Below are 23,782 nucleotides of genomic sequence, written 5' to 3' on the forward strand. Positions count from 1 at the left end.
TGAGGAAGTAATGCACTGAAAGGTATAGCTCTCCCCTGGATATTTACTTTAAAATATACAGTCCAAGTCAAAAGCATGTATCTTATCAGAAAGCTGATTATTTGCAAATCTGTTATGTTAAAAAAAAACACCAAGATCATTTATTTCAATTTTTATTTGATATTTCCAAATATAAAAAAAGTCAAGATTCTTACACCAATTATCTCGAATGAGACCATGCAAAGCAATTCAGTGTGTACAACAATCATTTCCCCCTTTAGGTTCTGCTGCTTTATACAACGGTGTGAACGACAACATTGGATGGCATCTGCCTGGTTGGGAAATGTCATCTCTTTACAAAAAAAAACATGCAAGACAGTTTCTACTTTGTCTGCAAGTCAATTCACAATAACTACTTATTTTCTTTTTTATTTAGGAGACACATGGAACTGAAAAATTTAGCTGCCCAATTTTATTCAACTACCCCACAAAAAAAAAAATCACATATGACAGTCCCAACACTCTGCAAACTTTGGAGGGTTGAGATAGTAGACACTATTTGTTATCTTTAGTAGGTTCAACTTTTTAGCCTGATAATATCGGCTTTTTCTCTTAACAGAAATCTCCTAAGGGTCTCTCTAATTTTGTTAGACTGGGTTCCAGAAGAATAGTGAAGAACCACTCACATGAAAATTTAAAGTGTGGAAACTATTCTGTTGCATCATACAAATTTTTGCTAGTTGCATAGACTAAAGACAGTTGGTTTGCTAAATGGCACTGAATTAAATCCTGACCCAAGTGGCACTATTCAGTCCAAATGTTTCTGACCAAAGAAAATTATACAACAATATTTATAGGCTAACTTTTAAGAGATGGTTGACATTAATACTGTACATATTTTACATGTCAAATACATAGTCCAAGATTTTATAAAATACGTTCATGCATTATTACCACTAAGAATATCATGTACAAGATAACCCCTCGCCCCCAGTTCTTGTGACAGCATTTCAGGTGGAAGCAGTCTTATATACAAAAATGATCCAGTTTCTGTACTGTGTTAAGTATGTAATTTAAAGAAATTTCAGAGATTACTGACAAAAAAATCTTAGTCCACTGAAGATAGAAAGTGTCAATTTGTGGGATTTAAAATGTTTCCTTTTTAAAAAACACCCAGAATACATAACACCTCTGTACAAAGAAAAATATAAAAATTCTGGATGATCATGTTTGATCACACTACATAATTTAGAATGAAATGTCATTAGTTAAAAGGTTTTCTACTTTATTCATTCCTTTGACAGCGTTAATTTGTGAACTAACGTTTATATTTAGCTGAGCTGCATTTATGGCACAAGATCTCATTTTCAAAATGGCACCGATTTTCCTTAACTGTAACAGCATTCTATTTTTAGCAGCAATTATATTTTTAAAGGTTAACAATTTGTAAAACAAATGTTTTCATTATACTTATTTTCTACTTTATACTCACCAGTTACAATATTTACAAAAGGCTAAAGTCTACATAAAAAATGATCCTTCACTGTCCCCAACTCCACATCTTAGTCAAAGGTTTTTCCACCTACTACCTCATTGGGGAAGTACAGGAGTTTCAGACAAGGTACCTATGTGTTTTAGATGGGATTCTTGATTTTAAGTAAGTATAAAGCCAAGTATAAGACAAAAATCATTCTTAGATTAGGTATATTCCAGTGCCCGAAAAGTTAGTTATGTGATAATAGTACCTATTGACAACCTAGAAGAGATGGGACATTCTAAGGTGCCCTAACAATCTTACGCCTGCGACAGCTAAACAACAAGAAGGCCACTTTACTCAACTGCGTTGCAGTCATCACTGACTGGCATTTAAGGTTAGTCTCCACTCCTGTGGTTACCGGCAAAAGCAGAACTTTAACTCTAGAGGTGTCACTAAATGTAAAACTGCAAATATGTTTTAAGAGCAATTTACATTGAGGGAACTATGGTTCTAAGGTATTCTGTGTAAAGAGAGATTACAGATAATGGGACCTGGCAACTGAGCATGCTAAATCTAATTCCGTGAATGTAATGTTCATGGTAAGGTGTATTTACTACATGCATTTTGCTAACAATATTTCCCCCAAATTCACCAACTCTATAGAGTTGTAGGGGCAATAGCCATCATCAGGTAGGCTAGTGACATAATGCTATTTGTGAAAATTCAGACAAATGAGTTGACAAACTCCCAAAAATAGCAAATTAAATCCTTTGTCAAAATAGTTATTGGATCATACATTAATAGCCCAAATCTGCAATTTATGAATTAAAATTGTGATCATATAAATCAAGTTTGGGGATAAATAGATTCCCTTAACATCAAGAATATTTTTCATTAATTCCCACCACAGAAGGATTTGTTGAATATGCTAATGCTGTGAATGAGAACATTTGAGGGGAAAATATACTTACAAAGAATTTGATGGGACAAACCAGGCTGATGTCAAATAGACAAAAAAACTGATACAATGCTGTGAAAAAAACAACAACCAAAATAACACTGGGGGAGGGGGGCACAGTTAAGGCATCTAAAAAAAATTCCACATGGCTTTGGCTTATTAAAATATTTTACACTATTTTTTAAAAGAAGACTTGAAAGCATCTGAAAAACATGCAAATTGTTTGAAAACCTTGCATGGCAAATTCAGACAGTTTGCAAGCGTCATTCAGATGTTTGCCAAAGAAAACAAAGAAGCCTCTCCTCATGAGACTGCACATGGGAGAGGTCTTCCCAGTTCTTCTATCTTATGCTAGATGGCAACCCAGAGGTCTGTGCAGCAGTTACAAACAAGGCATTGTTATCTGGAAGGGAAGGGACCATGGAATTGCCATTGGTTGGGGAACAACCCAGCTTTAGCTTTTCCAGATACTCTGCATGTACAGGTTTGTGACACTGGAGAACTTTGATTGCATCTTCTACTTTGAACCACTCTCTCTTCCTTCCTAGAGAATAGTATGACATTGGTTACTATACGCAAGCAGTCAATTTTACAAAGTAAGCCATACCCCACTAACAATGTTCACTCCCCCCGCAAAATGACTTAGACAACAATATGTTGGGGAAGAATTTTAAATTCAAATGTGGAGATACATATTCATCTTCCCTTCTCTAAAAAGAAAAATGACCAAAAATAATTTAACATGAAACTGGATACAAGAATACAAGTACCTGAAGAGGATTCAGACAGCAAAAGGAACAGGAGCTTACCAATATTAACAGAATCTTCCCAATCTTCTAATATTTCAGTGACTGTAAGAACATACACGTATGTTCTGTGCTTTCGGTCTTGGTTCTGCTTGAATATAAAAAGAAATGCATTTTAATCTATGGGAGCTAGCCATGGACACATTTTTGAGGGAAAAATAATCAGTTCTGGCATACTGCTGATCAGCACAGTATATTTCTCAGCACAGGCGAGTACATTACACTCTAGTGTGGTCCAGCACAGAAGGGAGTTTATGCAAGACAAAACATTTAAAAGACAGAAGACTGTAATTGTACCTTCATCACCACCAATGGTGAAATTAGCTCCCAATGCTGAGCTTTCAACACTTTGATTTCTGTATATTTGACATTATTTTCACAAAGAAAATCTTAAAATGTGGATGTAATGTATATTAAAAGAACTGTATTCCTGTAGTTTTTATTCTAGGTCCTATTCCCCAAGGCTAATCCTAACCACCTCTCAATGCTATGGAAAAACTGTTGTTTCCTTCAGGACCCAGTTCCTTTAGAACCTCGGTCCCCAACCCCCAGAGTGCTGACTGGTACTGGTCCACAGCCTGCTAGAAACTGGGCCGCACAGCAGGAGGTGAGCGATGGACCAGGGAACAAATCTTCATCTGTGTTTATAGCCGCTCCCCATAACTGAGCTCCTCCCAACCCCACCCCATCCATGGAAACTGGTCTCTGGTGCCAAAAAGGTTGGGGACCACTGCTTTAGAACACTCCTCTTATAGGCTTATCAAGATTTGCATAGAGCACAGCCCTGCTAACCCAGACTGGGGCTGTTCAATGTTGGCCATCACTGGATTACTCAGGATAAAAGATTTTTAAAAAGAGACATCATTTCAATTACTCTGGAGTGAGGCCCCCCAAAAAGTGTTGATATTTTAAAAGCTCCTAGATGAACTAGGCACATCTAGGGTTGAAGAGAATACCTGGGTAGGTGCATTTTGGAATATAATTTTAGTACTATCTGCTCAAACTCAATTTTCCCCATATTAAAACCAGCACCTCACCTTGTCCCTAGATTAAAAATTATACCCAAGGCCGGGTGCGGTGGTTCACGCCTGTAATCCTAGTACTCTGGGAGGCCGAGGTGGGCAGATCGTTTGAGCTCAGGAGTTCGAGACTAGTGTGAGCAAGAGTGAGACCCTGTCTCTACTAAAAAAAAAATAGAAAGAAATTATATGGACAACTAAAATATATATAGAAAAAATTAGCCAGGCATGGTGGCGCGTGCCTGTAGTCGCAGCTACTCGGGAGGCTGAGGCAGGAGGATTGCCTGAGCCCAGGAGTTTGAGGTTGCTGTGAGCTAGGCTGACGCCACAGCACTCTAGCCCAGGCAACAGAGCTAGACTTTGTCTCAAAAAAAAAAGAAAAGAAAAAAAGAAAAATTATACTCAAATTGGCCTGAAGATAAAGGGGCCACCTTCGTCCTGATTAAACTTAGCCCTGTTTGCTGTGGTCAGACTTTAGAAGATTAATGTGATTTTTGTTATCACAAATAACCTGAGTAATCCACTCCAACAGTATATTATGCCTGGGAAGAAATAACAGCAATAGAGGCATTCATCTGTCATTTAAACATTACTTTTTTCATTATTTTAAAGAATAAGTTGTCTTATTTCTATGTCTGGTGAATTAATTCTTATTATGCTATATTCAAATTCATTTTAAAAAAAAAATCACTGGGGCGAATGGGCGGGGCACTCCAATTTTCCTTTATATTTCCTAAAGGGAAAGGTACATTGGTACTTTCTGTTAAGTAGTATTTGTAAAGCACTTAATGCTGTCAACTCCCCATATCACATAAGCTTTCTTTATACCGTGAGAAGTTTTCTTCAAAAATCTTGTCTACATATTGACAAATGTGTTATCTGCACCACAATACCTAAATCACAGAAAACCTCAATAGGTTTTTCAGTTTAACCAGGAGATGGTGCTATTTAACTGGGTAAACCAGGTGCTGAATTGTGGAAAAGTTTAAATAGAACCTAAATAAAGGGCTTTACTCTGAACAATTATTATACTCTGATGAGAGTTATCAATTCTTCCACATGCTGTACAACTGGGATTTTTTTTCCTGAATTCCTAAAGACTTAAAAATAAAACGTATGTGGTTCTATAGAAAGACAGAGCTAACCCTTAAATAATATCTTGAAAAAAGGAAAGTCACCATGTTTCTGGTATGTATCTACATCTGACTCCCGGATGAAAATGTATTTGAGTAACGTGGGTCTCAGAAACCGACCTCCTTTCTCCTTACTTTTCGTAGAATGCCTATCACTTGCAAATCCCGTCCTTGCAAATTCCATTCTGCCTTTAGTAATAAGGGATTATATGAAAGAATTCTATTCTTTTAACATCTATTCCATGTACCTGAGTTTTGTACCTTCTTACGGTCCCTTAAGGATAAAGGCATTATGTATATCATCCAATGTTATGCAATGGGTACATTTCCAGACAGAATGCAAGAGAGACCTAAGCCCATATGAAGTACACAAAGTATACTCCACAAGGTATACTTCGAAGATGCTGTACCTCTTAAAAAGTCTATACTACATCTAAACAGTATAAATGAACTAAGAGATAAATCTTTTGGTATCAGGTTCACTATACTGTCAAACAGAATTACTAGCATAATAATGCTGTATAAAATTGATGATATATGAGTAAGTTAAATGGTTTTTAACTTACCTCTTTTCCTAATCTTTTTACTGACTTGCCTACTTCTAGTTTTAGAAAACGTCTGGGGTTGAGGCTACTGCCAGATTATTTGGCTGGTTAGGAGGAAATCATTAATTCTATTATCAGCAACGTGAGGATTACTTTTGTAACTCACCTCAAATATGCCCAGGAGTCTGCCTAATTTTCCTTTAACTCCAGCCTATTAAGAAAAGACATAAAAATGAAATGTAAAATGTTTTCCTTTTTATAACAGAATTTATAGAAAAGTTATATTCTGGCTATTTCAAGTTTTAAATCTAAACACAATCGGCACCCCCATACCAAGTCACTATCTTCCTGCTTCTGTGACATCTGACTGTGCCAACATTCATAACCTGTGGTCTGCTACCACACATGGCTTAAGTTGTTCCACGTGCAACTTCCTGTTGGATCAGATTGTCATTTATTTTATAAGAAGTGGCAAAGGGTAAAGACTGCTCGAAAATTAGACTTCCTACCAATTTTGGACAAACCTCTTGAATGAAAACAGACTTTTCTGTGGGAACTAATAAATAGCCTCTCCCCCTTCTTACTTACAGATTTGCCTTTCCCCCTTTTCACATGGCCCCAGGGGTACAGCTCTTTCTCTGTGCTCCCCTTCCGCAGAGCCCTCAGGCTCAAAGCCAGCCCCGTGACGGACCGACTGCAGCGTCACTGTGCTTCCCATTCAGATCCATGCTGCAAACTCAGACTGGTACATGCGGTTTCCTCCACTTAAAATGTGTTCTCTCCTCAGGAAGCTGCTCATCCTTCAAGACATCTCCACGGAACCTTTCCTACTACGCACCAAAGCCCAGTGAGAGCTTTAGTCTTTACTTCCCGTTCAACCCAGAACTGCTGATTTGATACCTTTTTGTGGCACTTACGTTCTGTCTTGCCTGTGAGTAAAAGCGACTTCTATCTATTAGTAACTGTAAGAAGACACGCAGGCCACGTGTGCTTTTGTGCCTGAGCATATGCCACGTTTTACTGAACTTTAAGACAAATCAGGTAAGATAAAAGCAATTTTCTTCTTGTTCATCTGCAAAAGAATTATGGCATAAGATTAATGTTTCTGTGCATCCTTGCTGAATGTTAATGCTAACCCTGCTCTGAGGCAAGGCCACCATGATCGATCATCGATCAAATGATAAATCTGATCAACAGAAGCTCGATGCTTCCGTGGGGACTATGGGGACTTCCACATTGATTTTATTTTTTTATTATTTTCTCTTTTTAGTTCACCTACAGCTGTAATACATTGATTTTAGATATTTTTCTAGCAGGTAAAATAAACTTTATCTGCTTAACAAAATGTTACCTACAGTCACATGCTTTAAAATGTTGCATCAGGCAATAAAAAAGCACTCCTGTTCACCTGCCTATCTTCTTGCCTTTCCTCAGTGTTATGTAGCAAATGCCTTGTTTATAAACCTTACACGGATGCTTCTCCTGTAAAACTAAAATACAGTTTGTATGAAAGGAAAACAAACAAACTACTATTCATCTCACCTCCTCATAAACTTCCCTCACGGCAGCCCCACCAGGTTCCTCCTCGGGCTCCATTCCTCCTCCTGGGACAATCCACTGGTCTGGGTACCGACTGCTACTCACCAACAGCACCTGGAAGACCAAGCATACAAGTATAAATATGTACTTCTAGCCTGAGAGGCACTAGGAAGATAAACAACGTTCTCAAACCTTTGCAAGGTTGTACCTCTATTCTAGATTAATCCATTTTTAAATTTCATTAAAATCGTTACGGGTACGTGTTATGCCACAAAAGCCAACTGACAGCCTTTGTAAACACCATCTTTCTGAAACCAGAACTCAACATTACCATGGTCATATTATTAAATCATTCTGCATCTAATAATTTAAACTATCAGATTCAATTAGTAAAACTGCAATTCTTAGATACTAACAAAGGATAAAAGGAGAGACTTGGTTTATTAGCCCAAGAGCTGTACACACAGGTTTGTGATCACACCAGTTTCTTTAGGTATAGAATCTTCCAAATTTAAGGATGTAAGACCATCAGCAGGTCACCCTGTTTCCTCCCCTGTAAACTGTAAGAATATTTAGAAGATGACAGATGCTGTGAGAAGGGAACAAGAAAATGCAGGTAAAGCCAATGCGGGGTACAAAGAGTGCTTACTATTTTTATGCTTATGATTAGGTGGAAAGAGGCACCCTTCGTATTTTGAACCTATATAAATGAGCAAGTCACCCCACTTTTGTAACAGGCATCTATAATTTATGATCTAGAACAGGGTTGGCAAACTATAGCTCACCACCTGTTTTTGTGCAGACTGTGAGCCAAAAATGGTTTTTATATTTTTAAAATATGTGAAATCCAAATTTCAGTGTTCATAGATAAAATTTTATTTAGAATCTAGACACACTCATTCATTTTTACATAATGAATATGGTTGCTTTAGTGGTACAGCAGCAGATTGAGTACCTGTGACAGAGACTGTGTAGCCCTCAAAGCTTAAAATTTTTATTTCGCCCTTTAATTTGGAGAAGTCTATGGACCCATGATCAAGAACAGCATTAAGCTTCAAGTGCAGGCCAGGCATGGTGGCTCACACCTGTAATCCTAGCACTCTGGGAGGCCAAGGCTGGAGGATTGCTTGAGGTCAGGAGTTCAAGACCAGCCTGAGCAAGAGCGAGAGCCGTCTCTACAAAATACACAAAAATTTGCCAGGTGTGATGGTGAGCCTGTAGTCCCAGCTACTCAGGAGGCTGAAGCAGGAGGATTGCTTGAGCCCAGGAGTTTGAGGTTGCTGTGAGCTACGCTGACACCACAGTACTGTAGCCCAGGCAACAGAGCAAGACTGTCTCAAAAAAAAAAAAAAAGCTTCAAGTAAGCCACTATATTATCACAGACAAGTATCCTAGAGTTTAACTACTTAACAGTACCTAAAACAGGTAGTATATACCCATCTTACCCATCTCATAAATGAAATTGTAGGTTGTTAGGTTGAAATTCACTCAAGTTAAAAAAAAAAGCTATGATAAACAACCAAATGGTATTTATGAAGATAACAGGTATCTTCACCAACAAAAATATTTGCAAAATTATCTTAGTATGTTGCCTTTAAAGTAAATTTAAATAGTTCTCCCTAGAAAAACACATCCAGTTTAGAATGAAGTTTAATCCCCAGTGTGGGTACTGATTTTTTTTTTTTACACGCAGGTTAGCATTTCTGCCCGGCTCCCTCCCACTGCCAGAGGAGCTGACAGCCTTAACAGTTCATGGCCAGCACAGGTGTCCTCTCTTACCTCTAGAGGTAAGCTGCCAGGAACTCAACCTTTCCCAGCTGGCAAGTTTCAGATGACAGTAGATCAGCGACTCCCACCTTTCTCCCAAACCCCCAATATACTGAAGTGGAAGAGAATTCCTATTTAGGTATATAACCCCCTCATTAGAAAAGCAGCACACCTTTGCTTACAGACACACCATTACCTCAGAGCAGTGATCAATTAATGCTAGAGGGGTCACCATTGTTTCTCATTCTTGATCTGGACAGGAGGACTCTACTGCTTCCACCAGCATCCTTCCTTCAAGCAAGTAATTGGCAGAACAGTGGTAAATCCAGCTAAGCACGTAAATCAACCTACCAATTGACAAAGCCTCAGGTGAAATACTAACGGCTGTCTTTGAGGGTCAAGTCCAAATATAGTAATTTTGATAAAATAAAATGAAATGTAAGACAACCTTAAATTTAAGCTTTCTTAAGTATTAGCAAATAGGGCTTAAGTATAAAAATCAGAAACTAAAGAGAGAAAGCAAATCTAGCAAGTATCAGAAAATACAGCTTTGAACTTCAAGGTGTAACTTTACAGAAGATCATGATCAAGATGTGTTTCATTCCTTGATGCACACAAGGATGGGTTAATAAGCTCCCTTTCAGTGCATCCTTTCCTTGCCTGTTCAGAAAAGTATTAATAACTACCCTTGTCAGATTGTTGGGTGTTAATGAGTATAAAACACCTCAAGCCCTGGCCTAAGCACTAACTATTGGCTCTTAACAGTCCTTCCACTCTTCCCCCAATGGTGTTGATCAGCTTACCAATAATTAGGCTCATTCCCAAATTATGCCAGCTGTACTTGTTTTATAATTACTGAGAATTAATGAAGTGAGGACAGAAAGAAATGTATCAAAAAATTCTGCAACGATTCACTGAAAGTGGACTATTAAAAACTGCTGTCAAATTAAATACAGATGAAACTACTATAAAAGATTGGAAAAGGGGGCTTGGGTGAGGTGGCTCATGCCTGTAATTCTAGCACTCTGGGAGGCTGAGGAGGGAGAATTGCTTTTGGTCTGGGAGTTCGAGACCAGCCCAAGCAAGAGCAAGAACCTGTCTGTACCAAAAATAGAAAACTTAGTTGGGTGATGGCGTGTGTCAGTAGTCCTGGGACCTCAAACTCCTAGGAGCTACCTGGGAGGCTCAGGAAGAAAGATCACTTGAGCCCAGGAGTTTAAGGTTGCAATGAGCTATGATGACACCACTGCACTCTAGCCAGGGTGACAGAGCAAGACTATGTCTCAAAAAAAAAAAAGAGGAAGAAGATTGGAAAAGGGCAGTAATACAAGTGCTGGTCCTGATTGCAGTTGGAAACCTCTTTCTGGTCCCTAGGTATGGGTTAGGGAAAATCTGGTTTCTATTGCCTAGATGAAATTCTTATCACACAATTCTATGTCCTCTAATCAACTTACTTGATTACTTTCATAATGGGACAAGATGGTGCAGGCGGCTAGCCACCTGAAAAGGACATCCTCACTTAAATAGGGATTTTCAGAATCATCCATATTCAAAATGTTTGAATCCTGAAAAATGAATTCAAACTATCACGTATCAATGACTACTACATTGCCAATTCTCCAAGACAGTCTGTAAGACCTAAATTACATAAGATTAATAATGTTGAAAAATCCATTAGTATAATCTGTGTCTGCTTTTCTAAACTAACATTTAAGCTTCAGATTTAAAATTTAAAACCAAACCTTTACCTATAGGATATCAACACATAACTAAGCTTTTCTTCCAAAAGTCATGGAACCCCTCCATGGTTCAACATTTCCCCTTCATAAATTACTTTTTAGGCAGCCTTATGAAAATAGATTTATATAAATTTTGGACAAGTGATTTAGCCTAATCCAAGAATTTATCATACAAGAATTCCTTGACAATCCAAAAAGATTAAATTTGATTGAATCATTAACTTCAAATGTATCTTTCAAAAAAAGATCAATTTAAGTAAATAATTATTGTCTATGGTATAGAACTGCCATCTAAACTACTAGCTTAAGAAGAGAGATTTGTTAATATCCATCATTTGGTGATGGGAGTTTTGAAAACCAGTATGTTTCATTAGGTGCTTGTCTACTCATCTCAATTGACAATCCTGCAGTCTGTCCTACACCCCTCCGCTTTTGGACTTTTCATGCTTTTGAGGCTCTAGAGCTGTACTGTCTAACATAGTGGCCGCTAGCATCATATGGCTATTTATTGAACAACACTGATCTACCAGCACCTTAAAGGTATATCCTTTTCAGACCAGATAAAACATGTAACAGTTATTTATCCACTTTTAATTCCCACGCAAAAGATTACCACTTTAAAGCTCTTCCAAAAGAAAACCAGAATTGTGACAACAGGCTAGCAGGAAAGACGCGTACATGGCATCCAAACTAAACCCAATCACTTTTGTCTTTACACTCTTTACTCTCTAGATGGACAGAGGACTAACTCCTGTCAAACAAATAATTCAGCATAAACTCTCCAGCTTAAAAAGAAAAGGTACTGATTATGCTCCATATTTACTAACTTTGTTATGCTGAACAAGGTAAAAAGATATTGAATATAGGTCTTTCCCTCAAAGAGCTTGCATTCTTGGAGGTGGGTAGAAGTCAGGCATTAGGCTCAATATTTTGTGGCTGAAAAAATAGCAAGAAAATATAGATCTAAATATTAATAAATCTATACTGGCAACAGATCAATCTAAACTTTGGACAAGTGATTTAGCCTAATCCAATAATTTATCATCTAAGAATCCCTTGACATCCCAAAAAGATTAAATTTGACCAATCCATTAACCTCAAATGTTATTTTTCCAAAAAATGATTACTTTAAGTGAGTACTTAGTACCTGTGGTATAGGAATGATTGGCCATCTAAACTACTAGTTTAAGAGATCTGATACACAGGTCACGGTACAGATTTGAACATCAAGTACTTGCCTATTCATCTCAAGTACTTCACCGGGCAGTTCCAAGGAGGGCAAGGCCACGTTTGGGAGAGGGAGGGGAAGGCAATGATTAAGAAAGCAAGATCTGAGGGATGCACTCCATAGACTAGAGAATAGATAGGACTATGGCACAGGTCGGCCCAGGTGGAAGAAATGGATCTGAACTGCATTCAGAGACAAGGATAATTAAAACCAACCTCACCCTCACCCCCTCAATAAAAATGAGTGAACGAGTTTTTAATTTGAGGCCAGCTAGTGGGACAGCAAGGCAACCCTGCGATTCCCTGGTGTCTGTCAAGCACATGAGAAAAGGCTATGGAAGCACAGAAATCACCCCCAGCCGTAGACCGATACAAATGATGAAAAGTTGCTATCACATTGGATACAGTGTTTATATTTTAGTTAGGCAGACAACAGAAGACAAAATGACTGTTTTGAGTAGGGGGTTGAGATTAAGATGAACACACGTGACTCAGAATTTTCTAAGCACCCCCACACCTGCTTTATCTCAGAGGGTTGCTAACACAGCAAGTAAGATCACAAATATGAAAGCCAACTTCACTCTTACACAGCATTTTACAGCATTCAGTATTATGGCTACTATGACCATTTTTCTTTCCAGGAAAGGATTTCACCAAGTTAAATAGCCTAGGATTAGAAAAGAGCAAATGCTGAGTCCACTTGCTCAAGGCTTCTTGGGCGTGGCTCCAGGTAAAATTAAATATACAATCAAAAAAAAAAAAAAAAAAGAAGAGCAAATGGGGACAGTGGTGGTGAGTTGCACTGAAGTGTGGCACACTATCACTCCAGAACTATCAAGAATGCAAGCAAAAAATTAAGGCTTTTCTGTTGAAGTCACTTGGAATTTGCTGAAGATGAAAACCACCAATCTAGACTTTTGTGGACTACATTTTTTTTAAAGAATTGCTGTACTAAGGTAGTTTAGCTTTAATAGTTTTGTAAAAAGCATGCAAATAAAAGATTTTATGTGATTAACTGTAGTTTTCCAATATTAAACAGACACAACACACCTTTCTGTTTCTATAAATTTCAAGTGTTCCACAAAAAAATTGAGACTGATGAAAATGTCCGGTATAGTCAAGAATGGAAACTGTTTCTTACATGAATTTTTTGGGATACTAGTACTGAGCACAGTGTTTTTACTGAGTACCTATGCTTTTGGCTTCATTATACCTCTTCTACAAAAATTCCACGGGCAAAGTGAACTATTAATATCTTCCACACATGTAGAAATCTAAAATGGAGCCTCAGCACAATTTATTGTAAGAGCCTATTTTTTTGGTTTGTTTCAGTGAAGCCATTTACTGAATCACAGCAACAGCAACCTCAATGTTTGTTTTTCTTGCAATAATATTGATTTCAGACAATAGGTAGCTGGTCCTGAGCCCCTCCCACAAACACTGGAAGAATCTAAATCTACAGAACCATATTCCAAAGCATTATAATTCCATACTCCCCCAAAGTACACTAACAGCTTCCTAAACATTTCTACAACATCCTCAGATTTACTAGAGATCTATAATATAGTTATCACGCTAATTAATGCTCTAAAATTATTATTACTGCAGTAACAAAGATGGACTATAAAAGCTCATTCAGTAAGAACATACTCCACCAGCTGACCGCCATGCATGGTCATTCACGGGTTTTAAATTCCTTTGCAACTACCTTTCTGAGTATATTAGATTTTCTGTACCCATCAAGATGGCAGTCTGTCACATTAGTGATAAGATGACAAAGATAAAAGTTGACATTCAACCTTCCAGATAAGCCAGGGCTGACATCCAAGGAAAGACTCATAAAAAGGAGTCTACTCATCCCACCAGGCTGCAAATTTCAAGTGCTGAATCACAAAATTCAGAATTGAACAACACTCAAATCTTAAAGCCAAAGCTGTTAAGACTGGGGTGAAAAGTGAAGACACTTCTTCCTCCTCTAGTCAATGTGACATCTTCACCTAACCATTCCTTCTACTACACTACTGGACCTTATTCCCTCTTTCCACATATCAGACAACTACCAGAACAAAACATCATTCATCTGCCATTACCGAAGAGTCATTTCTCACACTTGCCTTTTCCCAGATACCTAATGTTATAAGCATTTAGAAGCATCTGTCACTTTAAGTATGGATCATGTAGTGAAAGCCTCAACTTGGAACTAGCCCTGAGTCTTACTGGATAAAACTTTGGGAATTGGAAGGATCTACTGTATTGACTCTACACCCTGTATCACCCAATAGGTCCTCCTCACTGGATAAGTTTAACAGTGTGCAAACTAAAAAATGTGTTCAAGGTCTATGTAATGCAGTTATGCCTTCAGAGGCTCGAGGTACATGGCATCGTTAATCCTCTCTACCGAGTGGCCTCAAATTGTCATTTGTGGTTTCAGCTTTTACCATTAAAACTGCTATTAGTCATTGCGCACCGCTGGGAACAACTAACCACCACAGATACCACTTCTGTTCCAGCGTAGGGAAGTGGGGGAGCCATTTGGAGAAGCTCTCACGTGATCCCTAAATCTAAGAATGAAGAGTTTTATTTTGTAAACTGTAGCTATTTATTATAGAAGCTGTTTTGGGGTTGCTTTTATTCCCACATTATCATGACTTAGAACATCATGAATGGTTAGGGCTAACCTACCTCCTACTATAGTTAACTGTTTCACAGGAATTTAGCCAAAGGCCAGCAGCATTATTAGGAACACCCACTATGCACAGACAGACATTTTAAAAGATCACAGGTTAAAAGAATGGTTATGATATATGCTAACCAGCTACCTACTGCTATCATTAAGCAAATCAGTTGGCCTGGACTACAAAGGCACCGAGGACCAGAAATAACAGTTCCTTCTGCTAAACTATGTCCAAACCAAATTAAATTATATGGGATTGGTAGCTAAAAGTACTATCAATAATGTGGTAAGTCAGATTGATCATGTTTTCTCCTACTGCGTCAGTTTTAAGTGATGGGGTAAAGCTTTTTCACAATTAGAGAAAGCCTTGAGATATACCAAGATCCTAGGAAAACAAAAGTGGAAATTCTGCAGAAGTGCCTTCCCTTGATGAAGCAGCTGGTTTAATGGCCTAAGAAAACCCTCTTTAGGTATGGGAGCTGGAGGGACAGATGAAGAGGTCGGTGACATCTCCGTGTTTTTAAAAGGCTACCTTTGGATAGTATTCAATTTTGATGAAAGTGGTCTCCATTTGAAGCAAATATGTTCAAGGACTTAAATCTCTGAAGAACTATGAGCTCCAGAGTATACATCTGAAAAGGGTAGACTACTGATTCTAGGTATAAGAATGCTAGTGGAGATTTAACTGTACTAATATTTCTTACTAGGATTGTTATTGTTTATCAGAGCTCTGGTTTTGGAGTTCTAGGTTTCGAGACTCTACCTTTCCCATCAAGTCTTAGTTTTACTGCATGATTTTGTAGAACTCAAGATTTTTCAGGAATATATACTCGGCATTCTAGCAGACCATCTGTAGAAGATACAGCCCTTAGCTTAGGGAGCTTAAAAGCTAATTAGAGCGTAGAGTCCAATGCAAGAGCAGTGGTCAGTTCTTCAGACTGATTTGTCAATGCCTCTCTCTCTTGCAATGGTGCCTGGATTCCACTCAGGATCAAGTCATTTCTATTTCTCCTCTTAGCAGTCTATATACTATTTTGCTGCCAGATCACTCTCAAGCTTGAATAAATCTAAAATCTAAATGTTCTTTGTTTAAAACCAAGAGTTCAGCCGGGCGCGGTGGCTCATGCCGGTAATCCTAGTGCTCTGGGAGGCCGAGGCGGGAGGATTGCTCGAGGTCAGGAGTTCGAGACCAGCCTGAGCAAGAGCGAGACCCCGTCTCTACTAAAAAATAGAAAGAAATTATCTAGACAACTAAAAATATGTAGAAAAATTTAGCCGGGCATGGTGGCGCATGCCTATAGTCCCAACTACTCGGGAGGCTGATGCCATGGCGCTCTAGTCTGGGCAACAGAGTGAGACTCTTGTCTCCAAAAAAAAAAAAAAGAAAGAAAGAAAGAAAAAACAAAACCGAGAGTTCCCTGCTTGCCTAGCAACTTCTCAGCCTTACATTTAAGGTATTTTATGTTTTCAACTATTAATTGTTCTATGCTATCCTAAGCTGCACCCCAACAAGACCACAGCCCCAAGACTTGCTCTATTTGGGATGGTTCGTCCTCCTTTCTATGCTATTGAAATCCACCTCCACATGACTCACATTGGATCCAATATCAAAAACATCTGACAGCACTTTTCCCTTACTTTATTTCCCTTTTTGTCAGTCATTTGTCCAACGTCCCACTACACAATGTTTCCTGAGGAGCAGAGACTTCATTTTGCATCCCCTATTCAAACTACCATATATGCAAATAGGTTCAACGGAACCCATTTCTGGTCACTCATTTGTAAAGGTATCGTCATCTTTCACTGCACAAGCACAGTATCCCAGCTACTCTATGGCACAATTATTTGTGGGCTTGTCTGGAAGCCCAACTGCCAAAAGTGAGGGTGGTTTGCCACAGAAATAACTAGCTGGAGGTGGGTTAAATAAACCAAAAGATTAGAAACAAAGGACTAGGGCTCGGGAAAGGTCTGCCAGCTTTGGCGACCTTGGAACCAGTTACTTCTGCTACCTAATTTCTTCCTATATAAATGCTAATACTTACTTACCACACAGGGCAGAAAAAGATAATTGGAAAAAATACAAAGCCACCTCAAAAGAAAATAGAGTCCGATGTTAGAACCCTCTTCCTAGAATAACCTGTTCTAAAGTAAGGACTTACTGAGAACTTCAGTTCAGGGAGAGCCAGATGGAAGCACCACATGGCTTCTTGGGGTCAGAGGGAAGTTACTTTTACTTCCATTTATATCTCTAAACATTCATCCGCAAACAAAACATATGTTTAAATCTCCTAACCAAGATCTAGGTGGTGTTAATCCAGTAGAGGGAAACATTTCTCACCTATTAGCTAAAGAGAGGTGGGTTAAAGATGGCTTCTATCCTATCCTTGGAAGGCTAGCAATGTAATTTCAACAAAATGGAAACAAATTCGTAGCAAAACAGTAAGATGTCCAGGAAAGCTAATAGAGTTTATTATGTAATTACCACGTAATAGAGCCTCAACTGTATACAACCACAGAAATGAGGACTCCGAAAGAGCCAAACCCGATGTTAAAAGTTGGCTGTGCATTTTAGAGAATTCCAGAATCATCCCTCAGATCACATCTTCTAACAAGCTGATTCACTGGGATTCTCAACCTACAGGTTATCTGATTTAAAGTTTTACACAATGGATTTTGCTAACATATTCTCCAAATCTTCCTTCATCTTATCTAACAGCACTAAGTCTCTTGACTCAACTAGAGGCTATGAAAAGTATTCACTAGAGCAGAAACAATTCCCAAGCACAAAAATAATCCATTTATCTGCTAAAGTAATTCCTCATGTTCCTGTCAGACATCGTTTTGCACCATACACACAATAGAGATCATTTCAATTTCCTCCCACCCCACCCCCATTTTTCTCTAGGGACTTACATTTTTACAAAACCTGAAATCCAAGTTCACATATGGCAAGACTTTAAAGTCACCACTTTCAGAAAGGCTTCCAAGTTTAGCCCCACAAAAAATCTCACTCATTCAACAGACAATGAGCATCCAATTGTGATGGGCTGGGCCCTGTGCCAAGAGCCCAGCATCAGAAGTAAGGATTAGACCCTAAATACTGACTCTACTATTTCCTAATTGTATCATTTGGGCAAAGCATTTATGCTCCACAACTGTCTCATCTATAAAAATGGTAATAACCAGCACTACCTCCAAGTGTTAAAAGGATTAAATGTAACATACTTTCTTCTGGCAGTGCCTAGCACCTTATAAGCACTCAACTAAGAATGATTATACAATAATGAGTGAGTCAGACAAGATCCTTGACCTATCTCGATCACTTCAGGCTATTATATTCTTTTATATTTCAAGTTTGCTTTGCCATAATGTAGCACTTCACTTTGTTCATTTTGTATATGTTAAAAACCTTTCCCTCTGTAGTTTCTAGCTCTCCTAAGTAGACCTATCTCAAAGACACAGACTGTTTCTCTGGAAACTCTTTCAGGAATAGATCTAACACTTAAGGGCCCCAACTAAGCACAAATCAGCTAACCTAAAGGGCTTTTAAAAAGAATAAATAAATAAGGCAAAACAAGAGTTTGAAAAGTACAGATTTAAAGCACTTGGTTTTTGTTAACGTGAACAACTATGCCACTGAATGTATACTATGTCATAGTCATCATAACAGCAGGGACTAACAGTAAGGAAGCCATTAAATTCCCATCCCCAGCTTTAGCCTAATACTTTATTAGACACAGTTGGTTATGGAAGCAGAATTCAGAATGTTAATTTTCTTCCTTGTCTAATCATTTTAGGAGTGGCAATGCTAAAATATTTTCATTATCTACCAAATGACTACTATTGCCCTAAGCACATTTAAAACAGTGAGCCAGCTTTTAATTAAACAAATGTAACTGAAATAAGTACAAATCACTCTCCAAGGAAACCCCAAGGGTCTCACTCTCAACCCGATGCAAATGGGTAAATTACAGAAGACTGACTGCTCTTAGAACTAGAAAGCCTGCTCTTCTCCAGATGTCAAGCCAAACAGAAAAGTAAAGCTTTTATAAATATGCTGAGAGCTAGAGATTACTGTCTGAAACGGTAACTTTGCCCATCTCTCTAGCCCACCTCCTCCCCTTTGGCGTTACTTCATTTTTCACTAACCATCCTCATGCTGTCAGAAAACTTTAAAAAGGCCGTTTTGAAAAAACGAAGTGCAATTATACCAGCCGCTAGTGGGTTAATGGATCCACTTAAAAGTGAAATTGCCAAAACTAGACCCAAGGGGTTGTTACTTTAAAGCACGAGGGCTGTTTGCTACTCCACCAACATGCTTAGGCTTAATCCGAGCCCGAAAACTGCCGTAATACGGAAGGAAAAATGTGGAAGACGCAGAAGGGCTCGGGCTGCAACACTCACGCCATTTCCACCCCTCTGTGAGCGCTCGAGGTTTATCCGGCTTCAAACTCAATTCGCACGTTAAGATGGTGACTCCCACGAGGCGACACTGCCAGGGGCCGGCGGCATCCCGGCCTCGAGTCCTCACGAGGGCCCAGACGGAGAGCGCAGGGCCGGGCGAGCCCCTTTGTCTCCCCTCCCGAGCCAGAGAAAGGAAGGAAGGCGGGCGGGCCGGAGGGAGGGGGCCGATGGCCCCCGGGCCAGCAGCCGGAGGGTCGGCGGGGAAGGGCAGGGGCGGGAAGGGGCGGCAGCGCCTGCCCCGGCGCCCCGCGGAGGGCAGCGTGCGCGCCGGGCGCCCTCACCTCGTCCTCCTGCTCGCTCCGGAAGCACAGGCACGCCGCCCGCTTCTTGAAGCCCTCGCGGTCATACGTCCGCGTCTGGTTGGGCTTGAACTTCATCATAGAGGCGGGCTCTCGCTGCTCCGACCGCCGCCGCGGGGGCCCGGCCGCCGCCACCCCGCCGGGGAGTGGGGCGAGGGCGAGGCTCGGAGCTGGGGCGCCGGGCGCGCTGGTCGGCGAGGCCGATCCCTCGGTCCCCCAGCCGGCGGCCGCTCGGACGCGGTGCGGGACGCGAGCGCAGGTCACTGGAGCCCGTGAGCCGGGATGGAAGTGCCGTCTGTGCCCCGCCGGCCGCCGCTCTCCATGGAGCCCGCCTCCCGCTCGCCTCCGCTCCCTCCGGCCGCTGCCGCTAGGGGAAGAGCGAGGCTCGAGGCTCGCGCCGCGCGGAGACGGTTACGAAGACCTCGCGCTCTGAGCAGCAGCGCCGCGGCGGCTCCGCGCCACCCCCTCCGCCCCTATTTAAGTGGGGCCCGCGCGCGCGTCCCGCCCCAGCTGCGCGCGCCCCGCCCCAGCTGCGCGCGCGCACCACCGCGCCTGCGCGCCGAGACCGTTGCGGCGGGGGGCGGGACCTCGGCCGACCAGTGGGCGGGGCCGCGCGCTCCCGGGCTCGTGTTCAGCGGGTCCTCGGGGCTGGTGCTCGGGCGGAGCGGGGAGTGACCGCGCCCGGAAGAATGCCTGTGAATGGAAAGAAGCCAAGACCCCCTCCCTCCCTGCGTATACCCTCGACTTTTCCCAGGAGGGCCCTGAATACCATCTACGAGAGGGGCTCTAACTGCATAAATCTTCAGCCAAGTTGCACCCTGATCAGGAAATGACAGGAGGCTTTGCAGCGGTTGCAGAGACCTCGCGGTGACCGTAGACACGTCCAGAATTCGCCTGTGTGGCGCGGGGAGGGGAGGATGAAGGCTCAGAAAGGTTAAGACATTGGTTAAGGGTTTTTTCTTTCTTTCTTTCTTTCTTTCTCTGTTTTCCCGGATGAGGAAAATGCAAATTTCCCTTTCCTTTTTTTGTTTTTTAATCTTTAGTTGGGAGGTGGCTTGTGTTCTTTCAAGAGTCAGCTCAGGCTTACACATTTCTTCCACGCTGTCTATAGCATCCCTCGTTGTGTCCCACCCTCCGGAATGTATTCATTAATACTGGCAATGGCTAGTAGTTACTAAGTGGTTTCTGTGTGTATCTCAAGCTAAGGGACAGACACAGCTGGGGGCTGGGGCCACAACACTAAACATAATGGAATCTCTGCTATCTGGGAGTTTACAGTCGCTTGGGGACTTGGGATGGACAGCCTCTACACTTCACAGTGTTATAGAAGGGCCAATGTTAGGGAAGCTCAAGAGAACCCCCAACCCACTCCATCCTGCAATTCCGCAGAGGCCCAGGCTGCTTGGGTCCTGGCACAGCCTTTTGTTGGTTTTTCATTCCTGGAGGGCCTACTGTGTGCCAAGCAATGACATCTAACAAAACCAGGTAGTCCCTGGCCCTCCCGGGGAACTTAAGCACCTGAGAACAGATGGACAAACATTAAACAATCACTCAATACAGGTAAAACTGCATCTGTGATGAGGTCTCAGGTGGTAGACGGTTTCAGAGAGAGGTTTAACCAGATCTGCAAGTCAGAAAACCCTTCCCGGAGGCAGCAGCGCAAGAGCTGAGGACTGAAGGAGGAGCTAAGTAAAGCCGGAGCAGATGAACTTTCAAGGCCAAGGGAACTGGGATTTACGCAAAGCACAATGAGGGAGGGAGTGAGGAGAGTTCTAAGAAATGAAAGAAAAGGGCCAAGTGTGGCTGCAGACGGGGAGGGAAGCTGGCCCTACCTCTGGCTAAGGGGGCTGTGAGTTCTGACCACTGGGAGGCTGGAGACCCTTGGAGATTTCAGAGCAGGGCACTGGTCTTTTCATTCTAGGCTCTGACCTCATTTAGATTTGGGACTGCTGCATCTAACTCATCTTCCTACCCCCAGAGCCTAGCAGTTGTAAGTTTGTAAGAATGAGTTAATGTTGAATAAATGATTTAAGGAGTGAGGCTTCACCACAAGTGGAAGTCTCATCAAGGGCTGGGTGCGGTGGCTCATGCCTAGAATTCTAGCATTCTGGGAGGCTGGGGCAGGAGGATTGTTGAAGTCTGTTGAAGCGGCTTGAAAGTTTAACTATTTCCAGAATTTCCTGTAATCTCAGCACTTTGGGAGGCTGAGGCCAGAGGATTGCTTGAGCCCAGGAGTTCAAGATCAGCCCGAGCAATAGCAAGACCCTGTCTTAAAAAAAGAGAAAAAGAAGATCTGGCTTTTAGTTGGTGCTTAATAAATACTAGTTGATTGAATGTTGGTCTACTCAGGTCTTTCCCATTTATTAATTACACGAGGGGAGGCATGAATCAGAATTAACTGAGGAGGAAAAGGGGAAGATGCCTAGAACCGAATTCCTGAAGGGAAGTAAAACAGCAGCCCCAAACCAGTGAGTGTGAACCACTTGCTTCAGCATTCGGGACACTAGACTTGTTCAAAAAATCTTGGCTTCAGGACTCACATGTACCAATTACTATATTTATATATATGTACCAATTACTACTATTTATATTTGCTTCGTCTCTGAGCCTTGGCTTTCTGCACCTCTCAAATGAGTGTAATATGATTTATGGCATCTTGTACAAGACTTAACTAAGATACCACAGTGAGTCTGAAAGTACTTTAACACTGAAAGCATTGAAAGTAATGTAAGGTATCATTCACGAGGAAATTTCCACTAGGCATTTCTCTTCTTCCCTTTCCTCAAAGAGTAGAAGAGTAATTGAGAGGGCTACAGATTTTAACACTATAGAGGGGTCTTAATTTAAAAGAAATGCTGCAATGAATTATTTAAACTGAAAAATGACTTGATAATATAAATAACCACCTCACCCCCCATACTTTATTTATGTATTTGGTTTTCTCCAGTTATTTGAGAGAAACCTAACAGAAAAGAAAACTTGTCTAAAATAAGAGACTAGAGAAAGGCCAAATTACAATGCTAGGTCTTTATTTTCCTATGTCAGTTCCTCAGTAACTGGGTGCGCTGCCCCAGACCAAAGCTCCCTGCTTAGTATTTAACACGCATTATGCATCTGAAATGCACTTAGGCACTGTTCAAAGCTTAGATCATGTCCAGCCAGATCACAGTTGAGATAGACACAGGCTTGTTTTTCCTCTGCGGAGCCAGTAAGGACTGGGCTACACCGGCTGGTTCACTTGGGGATCAGAGTCCAATTTCAGATTATTCTCTGTTTAGTTCACTTACCACAGTATTGTGTTACCTAGGACTTATTATGCACAGAGCCATTTCTTATATTATTTTCAGATTTTTCAAACTTTCAGGGGGTAACAGTGTAATATTGGCTGTATAGGGTACTCCACCCCGCCCCCCCACACACACACATCTCACCCCTGGTCCTTTAACAATGGTAGCAGAGTATTTTGGAAGAGACAGGATCCCCTGCAGTGCACAGCACTTGTTGCCTTCTCTTGTAACTGACTCAGAATGTTACCATAAAGTAAGTTCCGTCTCAAGGTAAAACTGGAGACAATGACAAAAGATCCCTTTCTATGTCTTTCTAATCATCATAATAGCTATTCTTTATTGAGTGTTAGCCAGTGCTGGGTGCTTTACATGATCTCATTTCAATGATCTATTCATTGTTCCCATTTTGCAGGCTAAGAAATAGGCAGCCTTCTCTCATTGCCGCCCAAGTTCTCACCTCCCGCCCTGTATTACTGTGAGCCTGTCCTACTGCTTCCATTACATGGTCATTATTATTTTGTGTATTAGTTACATTCTAACACAAGGGTTTCTGTTAATTTTTAAATGAAAAAGGAACTTCTTTTGTAAGGTGGGATCCAGAAGAGAAGCTTTCAAGGTAAGAGATGGAGGTGGAAGTCTTAATTAAAATTTCATTTAGTCTAAAGCGAATTTTTCTTCTTTCACGTATGACAAGAATGGAGTAAGCAAACTGAAAATGAAAAAGCCTCAAGTGAAATTAAAGCTTTAGGATTAAAAATCCTAAAAAGGACTTATCAATGTGACCAGCATTTGCAAAACATTGACAGCAAACTTTTTGGTTTGACTGTTTATAAACCTCTTTTTCACTGAAATAAAGAGACCATTTTTCA

The 23,782-nt window shown here is 40.8% G+C and overlaps 1 protein-coding gene across 3 annotated transcripts; it reads right to left on the bottom strand.

Moving 5' to 3' along the window:
* Nucleotides 1-136: 136 nt before the first annotated feature.
* NUDT4 (nudix hydrolase 4) lies at nucleotides 137-20,093 on the bottom strand. Of its 3 annotated transcripts, none has more exons than XM_045553248.1 (5): nucleotides 19,609-20,093; nucleotides 7,460-7,570; nucleotides 6,084-6,128; nucleotides 3,224-3,308; nucleotides 137-2,958 (listed from the first exon to the last, which is right to left on the bottom strand). In XM_045553248.1, the coding sequence occupies exons 1-5, from the start codon at nucleotides 19,705-19,707 to the stop codon at nucleotides 2,756-2,758; spliced, it is 543 nt and encodes a 180-aa protein (XP_045409204.1). In that variant the 5' UTR covers nucleotides 19,708-20,093; the 3' UTR covers nucleotides 137-2,755. The 3 variants fall into 3 exon arrangements, with proteins under 3 accessions (XP_045409204.1, XP_045409203.1, XP_045409205.1); XM_045553247.1 differs by having other exon boundaries at nucleotides 3,224-3,311; XM_045553249.1 differs by lacking the exon at nucleotides 19,609-20,093 and adding an exon at nucleotides 19,270-19,398 and having other exon boundaries at nucleotides 3,224-3,311.
* Nucleotides 20,094-23,782: the final 3,689 nt, after the last annotated feature.

Source organism: Lemur catta, chromosome 6, assembly GCF_020740605.2.
Source record: "Lemur catta isolate mLemCat1 chromosome 6, mLemCat1.pri, whole genome shotgun sequence".
Lineage (NCBI taxonomy): Eukaryota > Metazoa > Chordata > Mammalia > Primates > Lemuridae > Lemur > Lemur catta.